Genomic DNA, 10258 nt, shown 5'->3' with positions numbered 1-10258 from the left:
CTAGGCTGTACAGTCGTACAGTCCACTTCTTTCTCAATGTCTGCTCTGGGTCTGACTACACCAGAACTTGGGAGAAGAGGAATTGAGAGGCTCTGTCCTTTGAGGAATGAACATTTTCAAGGCCCCTCTCTCTTCTATCAGTGCTCACACTTAAGAGTTTCCTACAGGTTTACAATCCAGATTTATTGGACTCTTCTGACAGAAATCAACAGAGTAGTTTGAAACTTAGACTAACTTTGCTAACAGGAAGGCTCTTAGATATTCACAATAAATCAAAATTTTTACAGAAATCAAATTTTTTTCTTATTCTTGGTGGTGCCTGAGAAATGCAAGCAACGTCCCAGACAAAAACACATTGAGATCCACATGTTTAACATATCCCCATGGCACAAGCATACACTGAGATCCAGTTGTCTAACATATCCCCTTGGCATATCCCCATATCCTCACAGAGAGACCCAACCCCATGGCTCCCCAAGGACACGACGGGCGCATCTTCCTCTGTCAGTGGCCAGGCAGTCCCATGTCACATGTGGGCACAGGGGCAGCACATGTCAGTGCCACAAGGCACAGCCTGGACAGACCCACACCCTTGGCACCTGAGCCTACACGACAGCTCAGGGAGGTTGGAATAGCCACAAAACAACAGCAGTGCTGGTGGGAAGGGATTGCTGGAGTCTCCAGGCAAGAGGCTGGAGCACTGCCAGCAGTAGCAAAGGCTGGTTTTGCCTAAAAAAGCTCAAAGCACAGACCGCACACAGGTATAGAGTCCCCTGAATGGTCCCAGTAGATCTTCACAGTTCTGACCAGGGTTTCTAGCTGTTTGTGACCAAAGTTTAAGCAGTTTTTGACCATGATTCAGGTTCTTAAGGCAGCAAGCTCATCGCTGTACCTGCTGCAAAAAAAATTACCATCTAGACATGCCCAGTTTCCCTAGTTTGTAGTTATAAAAGATCTGGAGAGAAACAAGAACAAGCATCTAGACCTTCTCTGCAAACAACACACAGCTGAACCTACCCAGTCTGTGCTTTCTAAGTCACCAGGAGCTGTCAGGCTTGTCCTTCAGACATTGAGTTTTGCTCCCTGAACTGCCTACAGATGCTATCTGAGTTCAGAAGCATCTTCCTCAACACCTGTATCATCATCATTGGTGACCTTTTTTTTAGACTGAACTCTAAACTGGCATGAGGGTTGAAGCAGAGAACAAAATGAGAGGAACAAGGGCCAGAAGAGATCAAAGCTCTTCACTCTCGTACCAATGACAAGATTCATGGCGGCACGGAGGGAGGTTTAGCTTGGATATCACCCCAGATGGTGGCTGAGCACTGGAACAGGCTCGCCAGGGAGCAAGCACCAAGCCTGACAGAGATCAAGAAGCATTTGGACAATACTCTCAGGTACATCATGTGGTTCTTGGGGTGTCCTGCACCAGTACAGGGGCTGGGCTTGATGATCCTGATGAGTCCCTTCCAACCCAGCACTGCTGTGGTTCTATGAAAATTATCTGGTCCACATTGATAACTGCTTCTACAGGAAGGAAAGAAAGGCATTAAAAGGCAGGACAGCTCTTCTCCCAGCTACCCTAAAATGAGCAAGGAGTTGGCATGGCTTGCTGTCAAAGTGACACAGTCTAGTCTTTTCAGGCAATGAAAGCAGAGCCAGCAGCTATCAAAAATACTAGGAGCTAGCACAGCTAGGTGTACAGATCCTCTTCCAGATGGTGAAAAGAGACTATGGAAAGGTGTTAGCACAGCGGATGGGGAGACCTGCCCCTGGCTGGGACAGCTCTCTCCAGGATGGTAGCAGCTTCTGGATGTGCCAGGATCAGGAAGAACAAGATAAAATGTACCTCTTCAGAAAGGCAGGAAAGGAAAAATCTGACTGAGCTCAGCACACCAAAGAGTTGAGTGGTGCTTACACTTGCTGTCTGTGCTTGCCCCCCACTGGCTCCGTACATGGAGCAGCCTCCCCAGGTCTGTGTACGGACAACAGCTTCCTGCACTGCCACAGACAGGTCTACACGGACACAGGGCAGTGCTCTCAGGTCACTCTCAGCCTCCCAGCCCAGACGCTGCGTCACCACGTGCCATTCCTGGCACTCTGAACCCTTGAATCCAAAACTCATCTCCTACCTCACAGCCCCACAGAGGGCAGATGTACAGCTTCTCCTGCCCACCTACAGAAGAAGGCTTTACTCTTCTCCACACCAAGCTGTGCTGTGAGGACACCCAACCACCTTCCTGCTCTCCTCCATTTCCTCTCTCATGTCCCACCTGGATATGTGGACCGCAGCACCCATGGAAAGCAAGAAAGCTGCCTCTACACAGAGGACCTCATCTGAAACATGCCGAGCAGAGGATACAGGTGTCTTCATGGGATCAAAACCTCTTTGCAGCAAAGCACAGCAGTAGGACAAGAGATAGTAAAGATGAGATGGGACGAGAGAAGTGCTCAATGGAGGGTACAAGGAGAAACTTCTCCCCCACTAGGACAGCCATGTTGCCCAAAGAGACTGTGCTGTCTCCATCCTTGGAGGTGATGGAGACTGAACAACATAGGGCTGAGCTTACTGTCTGAGCCATAGCTGACCCTGATTTGGGTAGCAGATTGGAACAGAAATTTCCCAACATCTTTTCCAACCTGAGTTAGACTATGTAGTTCTATACCCTTCTCTGGTAAGGGAGACTCTGGTGTATGTGCACCCTGTCTATTCTTCCAAAACTCCTGCTGAGGTTCTGGCTGCACTTTCTTGTTTCCTCTCCCCATACAAGGCCCCACCACACTGCAGGATCTTCTCACCAGACTCCTCCTGGCCCTGGATACATAAGTTCCCCACTCCATGGGAAAAAGAAGCTGTATAAGAAGACCAGGGAGCAGGGCTGTGTCGGCTCCCTCTATACCCACAGCCTCAAGCAGAACCCTGGCTACACACTCCTGCTCCAGACCCCTTTCCAGGGTGGTGGGATCTGTTGGGAGGGGTATGCCTGAGTTTCCCCACAGATCTAGTTTCAAGCTTTTGTCTCACAGACATTCCTATTAGTTGTTCCCTCTCCGTATCTTTCTCCAGACTCTTTTCTATCCCCGGAAAGTTTGAAAGTGGAGCAACTGAAGATGAAAAGGCACTGTATCCTGCCTCTTGTGTTCCAGAAACAGAAGTTTTCTCCTATATTTGCCAATTTCTCTAGGCTACAGACAGAGCTGGGCTGATCTTGGGATCAAAGTAATTTAGGCTGTAAGTACCTCTGCAGACCTCAGGACCAGGTCTCCACTCAAAACAAGTCTGGATTCAATGTTGGCTATGACTTCAGAGGCAGATCAGGCTCCGTCCAATCAAGTTGGAAAGGCCTCCAAGGGCAGAGGTCCTACAACCTCCCTATGTCCCTCTTCCAGGGGCTGGGCATGCTCATGGTAAAATTTTTGTAGTTCCAATCCCACCACTGTTCCCACCCCTGCAGCACAGAGCACAACACCTCGAAGGATGTGACTTGATGTGTTTTTCTGCAGCCCTGGCATCCAAACCTTCTCCTGCCTTGGCCACACCACTGGTGCAAAGCCTGGGGCTAAAGCAATAGCCATCAGGGACATGCCACCCCATCAGTGCCATGCCACCCCATCAGTGCCATGCATTCTGCTTTTACAGCTTTGCCTGCACGAGGCCAGGGAATGATTCCTCCTGCCTCCCTCCTTCACCTCACCAACAGACATTTAATTCTCTTTTAAAAAAATCATCAACAGCAGAGAGACTTTTAAATGCGAAATCTTCCTGGGTAGACCAGAAGGGGCCCGGTTGGGTGCGCCGGGAGGGTGGGAGCCTGGCAGGAAGCTTTGAGCACCTGCTCCAGGAAAGGCTGTAGAAGAAGAGACTGCTTGCCCCATCCAAGCACTTGTCAGTGCCTAGGACTTTTCTGCCCAGAGCGGAAAGGGCTGGACAGGACACCCCAAGTCCCCAGGGCTGACTGCGACACTCCTCGCCAGGAAGCCTGGGCAGATGGCAGAACGCGTAGGTGCAGCCCAAAGTTCTTCAGCATCTTCCCGGGCAGCGCCGGGAGCAGCCGTGCCGGCTCACCCCCGCACTCCGCCGTCTCCCGGGCTCCGGTCCGCTCTGTCGGGCCTCTCTGGGACAGGTCAGAGCGCCGGGACGAACCTGTCGGGGCCTCCAGGGTAGGTGCCGTGCCGCGGTGCGGGCTCGGCGGCACTCAGCTGCCCTGCGGCGCCGTAGGCGGGGGGCAGCGCCGGGTATGGCGCGGGGGAGCGGCGGCCGTAGAGCGGGGCCGGGCCGGGCGGAGAGGCGGGCAGCACGATGCGCCCTGACGGCGCGTACAGCGGCCCGGGGCCCGCGGGCGCGTAGGGCCCGGGAGCGGCGGATAGCGGGCCGTAGGCGTGGGGCAGGGCAGCGGAGGCGCAGCCCTGCGCGGGGAAGGCGGCGGCGAAGGCGCAGGAGGCGGCGGCGGGTGCCGGGGGCAGGTCGGCGGGGGGCGGCGGGGCGGGCAGCGGGAGGAGGCGGCACGGAGCGGCGGGGCGCTCGGCGAGGAAGGCCGGGTAGGTGGAGAGGTCGCTGCGCTTGAAACGCTTTCTGCGGCGGAGGAAGGATCCGCTCTCGAACATGTCGCGGGCGTGAGGGTCCAGCGTCCAGTAGTTGCCCTTGCCAGGGCGGCCGGGCTCCCGGGGCACCTTGACAAAGCAGTCATTGAGGGTGAGGTTGTGGCGGATGCTGTTCTGCCATTTGCGGGGGCTGTCGCGGTAGAAGGGGAAGCGCTCGGTGATGAAGCGGTAGATGCCGCCGAGCGTCAGTCGCCGTTCGGGCGCCTGCCCGATGGCCATGGCGATGAGGGCGATGTAGCTGTAGGGCGGCTTGCCCCGCTCCGCCGGACGCTTGCGGCGGCGCCGTCCGCCCCGCGCCCCCGCCGCCGCCGCCGCCGCCTCCTCTCCCGGCGGTACCGCGTCCGCCTTCAGCGGCGGGGGCGGCGGCGGGGGGCCCGGCGGCAGCCGGCTCTCGGCTGTCATGTGGCCGTCGGAGCGGCTCCGCCCCGGACCGAGCCGAGCCGAGCCGAGCCGAGGAAGCGCAGCGCGGCACGACCGCGGCTTTTATGCGGCGGTGTCCGGCGGCTCCGCGCCCGGGCGGCCGGCACTCCCCCTGCTACGCCCCGCCGCCCGGGAGGCGCGGGCAGGGCCGGGCGTGCCGCCGCTGCCGCCGCGGGTCGGAGCAGCGCCCTGCCCGGCACCCCCCTCCCGCCCCTCTCCGCTGCTCCGGGTCCCCAGCGCCGTCGGGGCGCCGCGGAGCCGCCGCTGTCGGGAGCGCACACCTCCGGAGGACTGACGGGCACCGGGCGAAGCTGGGTGTCTCCGAGATCCCGGTGCGGGTGTCCGGGTACGGGCATTTAACGCACCTCCCTGCAGGGCTCGCCGCCGTCGGGGCTGGCGGGCGGGGAGAGGTGGCAGCGATGAGCGGCCGCCGCGGCCGGGAGGGAATGCTGCCGGTCCGCGCCGGACAGCCGGCCCCGGGGAACTTTGCCCAGGGAACCCAACGCTTCTTTGTGGAAATCAAGCTGTCGAAACAAATTAGGCTGGAAAAAAACCACCCGGTGACAGATCTGCTTGGGGAGAGATAGTAAGTGCAGGCTTAGGCTACGCGGACTGCTTGCCGAGTGCTAAATAGAATGAGCTGAGGTTAGAGCCCTCCTATCTGGTACCCAGCAGCGATTTGGCACAGGGCTAGGCTCCCGTGCCCCTGAGCTGACCTGCTTGTCCCTGATGCTTATGCCACAGGACCCCACAGGTCCACGATCCAACCAAGAAGGATGCCAGGCTCTCCACAAGCTAATGCTGGGACATACCTGCCAGCTCCCTCATGTTTGCTTAGATACTTGGGGCTGAGGGTCAAAGCCCAGCCGAGTGTGCTACCTGGTGAGGAATGTTTGCCCAGGACTTGAACCCCTGTGACACATGCCCACAGGCCTGGGGACAGCACAGCCTCCTCACCTGCTGGCATGATGTTCCTTGCAAGCCAGAATATAAAGGAGATGGCAGGACGTCCTAAAGGTGAGATGGAAAGTGTGTGCAGGTGTGCAGGTACCTGTGTGCATGGCAGGGTGCATGTGCACGGGTACATGGGTGTGCAAGGGCTTTGGTGTGGGGGTGAGGATGTGAGTGAGAGCTTCTGGGTGTGCCACTAGTCAAGTTTGTGTCAAGTTTGGGTCAAGTTTGTGACAAGTTTGTGACAGGCGAGTGTGTGTACAAAAAATGCCAGCACACGCAGGTTTGTGGTTGGACCGAGGCTTGCATGTGGGCATGTAGGCAAGAAGCAGATATAGGCAGATGTGTGTGCAGAGAGGTGGATGTGCACAGGTGTGCAGGTACTGTTCATGGCTGTACACCTGATCCTGGTCATGTCTTGGTGCCTCCTGCCAGTTCTTCCAGAACTTGAGTGCACTGCTGAACCTATCTTTGTAGGAGAAGCTTTACCAAAGCCCTCTTGGGCATTACACAAATTATTTTTTTTTTAAGAGAGAAAGGGGAGCTAAGAGCTGTTTATCCTAGTGAAACACAGCTTGCTTGGAGGTGTCCAACAGAGTTGTTGAGCTGTTTATCTGCTTGGAGAAAAATCTGGTGTGTGGTCTCTGTGTGTGTATGTGTGTGTGTGTGTGTGTGTGAGAGAGAGAGAGAGAGAATATCCGTTTCCATGCAGCAAACAAACCCCAGCCCTACTTTCCAGCTAAATAAGGGGCCCAGGAGTTACCGGCCACCTGCTTATCTCTGCAGCTTCCCAGCAATCTGGGAGATAGCAAAAAGTCCTATGCAGCTAGCAGAATAAACCATGCAGTGGCACTTGCTGTGGACCCACATGTGCGTGTAGTATGTCCAGTAGCTGGATTCAGACACTGGGCAGAATTTCAAATCACATGCTGCAGAGTTTGTGTCAAGAGAAAAAAAAACAACCATCCCGTACCAACACCCGAGTTCTTGAATTGCACAGCAGACGAGGGTAATATTACCCTGTACAAACCAAAACCCATCTCCTTTGGTATGAAGCTGCCTTATCAGTAATGCTCTGCCTTCTGGCTTGTGGGAAGCTGCAGCTGGGAATAGATTTTCCTATCAGATGTTCCAAAAGGCAGTGCTGTAGTTCAGTCACCTCTGGGACTGTGTCTCTCTGTGCCATGCCAATTCCATGCCTCCAGAGGGCAAAGTCAGATCGTGCTTCGCTTTGCACTTGCAGAGGATGGGGAATGAAAGAGGTGTGTGCTGAGGACGGATGGTGTGCTGAACAGCTGCTTTTGCCCTCCCTGCTCGTGTTGAAAATCCTTTCCCAAGTAAGCACTTTCCTTGGCAGAGCCCAAAGTAGACTGAAATGGATACCCAAACAGCATGTGCTGGCTCTTGTCCCTTCTCCTTTCCACATCACACAGCTTAAACTGTGGTGCCAATATTTGGGAGTGAAGTATTAGTTGTATAACATAGTGCCCTGGAGACTACTCTCAGTCTGACATTATCATAAACCTGTTTAAAAACACTTACAAGCCTCTACCTCGGGAGCAGGAGTATGTCTTGTGTTGACCATTGGTGTCTCTTTTGAGTGCCAGTTCCCATGGGGAGGGAGCTATGGAGAACATGAAACTCCAACTAACCCTCTTGGGTCTGAGACTGCAAATTTCCTCCATCTGTAAGTCAAGTGGTGCCTGTTGCTGAAGCAGAACAGTTGGTGTTTGTGTTTTTGAAGCATTGTTTTCTCTTTTGATTCCATCATGCTGCAGGAGGAACAAGAGTAAGTAAGATAGAAAACACCATAATGAAGTTCATAATACAATCAACAATGTATGATATCTACATAATATTACCCATATAAAATCTATCACTTGAACTTTCTTTTTATCTCTGCAACAAAGTTTAGAGTTATCATTTTTTCAGTCTAAAGTTTTCAGCTCAGATCCTGCTGACACTAAGGTCTGCAGCCTTCAGCTCCAGTCATTGATTGTGAGCCCACGGCATTGCAGAGTTGTATCCTGCACAAGGGCCCTGTGCCTTTGCCTCTCAAGAGTGGAGTTTCTGCTGCTAGAGAGATTACCCCAACCAAAATCCCACCTGCTTACATCTCCAAGAGCAATTTCCACCCATGGAAAAAAATCCAGTTCATTCCTCATGCGGTTGCCCTGTTACAAACCACACCTCTGAGCTCCCTCAGGGGTAGCCTACAGGGACACCGTGCTCTTCCTTAGTCCTATGCTCCTTCCAATTCAACCAAACAAGGGAAGTGCACGCTAAATGTGTGGACAGCCCTTTCATGCAGATTGATAGTTTTGTTTCTATGTCAGAATTCCTCTCTGAGGTGAGGAAAAGTTTTGCCTCTGTGTCCCAGGAACTACAGGGCTGTATTTAATGTGCTCCAAGTTAAGACTCTGGCAAAATCAAAATCCCAGATCATATTGGCTGAATGCCAATGAAGTGAGACCACATACCCATGGCACAGCCACCACCCCAAGCTCAGCTGTATCTGTCATGGAATGGTAAGTTTGGGGTTTTTATTGGCTATGTGTTTGGTGCCAGCACCTTGCAGTTGGAAGTGTGGAGAGCATCACAGCCAGGCACCTCATGACACTTTGTGACAAGGTGCTTAGCCCTGCCTGCAGTTTGTGGTTAAGATTTGAGAGGGGACAGACCATAAAACTGAGCCTTTTGGAATAAGACAGTATTCATGCACTTTCAGAGCACATTCCACAAAGAAGTATCCAGAGTGACTGAGCTTAAGATACTTTGCACCTAACTGGAGTTCATGGGAGACAAGAGCAAGGAGGTGATTGCATGGATTTTGGAAACATGTTGTGGCTAGATTGTGGTGTGGGAACCAAGGTGAAACCTCTGAGGGAGAACTGATGTGCAGCTAGACATGGAGTATGACCACGTGGCAGAAGAGAGGCTGGAAAACAACATTCTACAAGTGTAGGATTGACAGGGGTAGCACAGTCGGGACAGACGGAGATGAGAGATCTCTGCAGCCAGGTCATGGAACTTGCGGTTTATTGCCAAGGGCGTGGGTGCAGGGCCCTGCTGGGAGCCACCAGCCGCAGCTCGGAGCAGGCCCAAGAGAAGACAGGGGTAGAGAGGATGAGAGGGTAAGAGCGTAATAGCATAAGAGAGTAAAAAGAGTAAGAGCGTAAAAGGCAACAGCGAAGAGACGAGGTAAGAGAGCGAAGTTCCCGTTACAACACAATAAATCATCTTCTGTGTTGGATATTCTGATTCTCACTAACCAATCTAGTACAATATACAAATCCTCTAGCATTTCCATACTGCCTATAAGAATCAATACATTACCATACTGTGTTACATTTTAAACCCTAAAAACTACTCTTTGGACCCATTCTGCCAAGCTGGCAGGGTCTCCTCTGACCCTTGGACCTGCCTGCAAGCAGAGGGTCTTGTTTCATCAAAAGGGGATTACCTTCAGTCAGCCACACCATTGTTTTCCAGTTGTTCAGTAACTAAGGGATCTCAAAGCTTGCTTTCATTTCAATCTCACTTATAGTTTCTATATTGTCAAAATCTTTTGCCAGACAATCATATTTGTAAGGCTTTCCTGTTTCATCTTCCCCAACATACAAGGATACTGCATATTTTCACCACCTTTTCACTTGCCTTGTCTAGTTTCACTCTCCATCAGTGGCCTGGTTGTTTAGTATCTGTGCTGTTTTTCCAAATTACTGCAGCTTCTCATCCCTTTGTTGAGTTTTCAATGGGAACTTGTGGCTGCAGGGAGGAAAGAATTTCTTGCTGAGAGAATCAAGGGATATAGCCAGTGTCGTGTGGGAGACTTGAGTTAGCTGTTGAGGTCATTCTTCTGTAGAAAAAAACAAAATATCATGGTGGCTTTAAAATAGGCCATGTCTCAGGCCAGAAACTGGGTTAAGAGCCATGGGCAGCCAGACCCTCCATCCAGCATGGTTCCACTGAGGCACGGCAGCCAGCATGCTTGCCTGACAGCCCAGCAGCTCCCCTGCCTCTTGGGGGGAGACAGGACCTGCAGCAGGTGAGCTGCAACAGGGCAGGTGCAGGTGGGCAGGGCAGGCTCTCTCAGAGCAGAACACCACTTCTGAGCATTCCCTCAGGACGCTGCCCCACTCGGGAATTCGGTGTGAGCAGCATGATGGCAGAAGGGTTGGCCATAGAGCGTGGGAGATGTGCAGAATTGGTGCTCGGTGGTGCTGAACTAGAGGGAGTGGCTGACAGAGGAAGAGGCAAGGCCCCAGCCTAGAGGGACTTAGGG

General features: G+C 53.1%; 1 protein-coding gene across 1 annotated transcript; it reads right to left on the bottom strand.

The window, feature by feature from the left end:
* On the bottom strand, positions 1-5004 carry FOXE1 (forkhead box E1). Its single transcript, XM_036403979.2, has one exon. It carries the CDS (start codon positions 5002-5004, stop codon positions 4126-4128), a length of 879 nt encoding a protein of 292 aa, XP_036259872.1. The 3' UTR covers positions 1-4125.
* Positions 5005-10258: the final 5254 nt, after the last annotated feature.

This window comes from Molothrus ater, chromosome Z (assembly GCF_012460135.2).
Source record: "Molothrus ater isolate BHLD 08-10-18 breed brown headed cowbird chromosome Z, BPBGC_Mater_1.1, whole genome shotgun sequence".
In the NCBI taxonomy this organism is placed as follows: Eukaryota; Metazoa; Chordata; class Aves; order Passeriformes; family Icteridae; genus Molothrus; species Molothrus ater.
The sequence above is the reverse complement of the archived record's forward strand: the minus strand, read 5'-3'. Positions and strand labels throughout refer to the sequence as shown.

Excerpts from the sequence above, each read along its gene's own strand:
- FOXE1 (XM_036403979.2), bottom strand. The coding sequence starts at position 5,004 with ATGACAGCCGAGAGCCGGCTGCCGCCGGGCCCCCCGCCGCCGCCCCCG.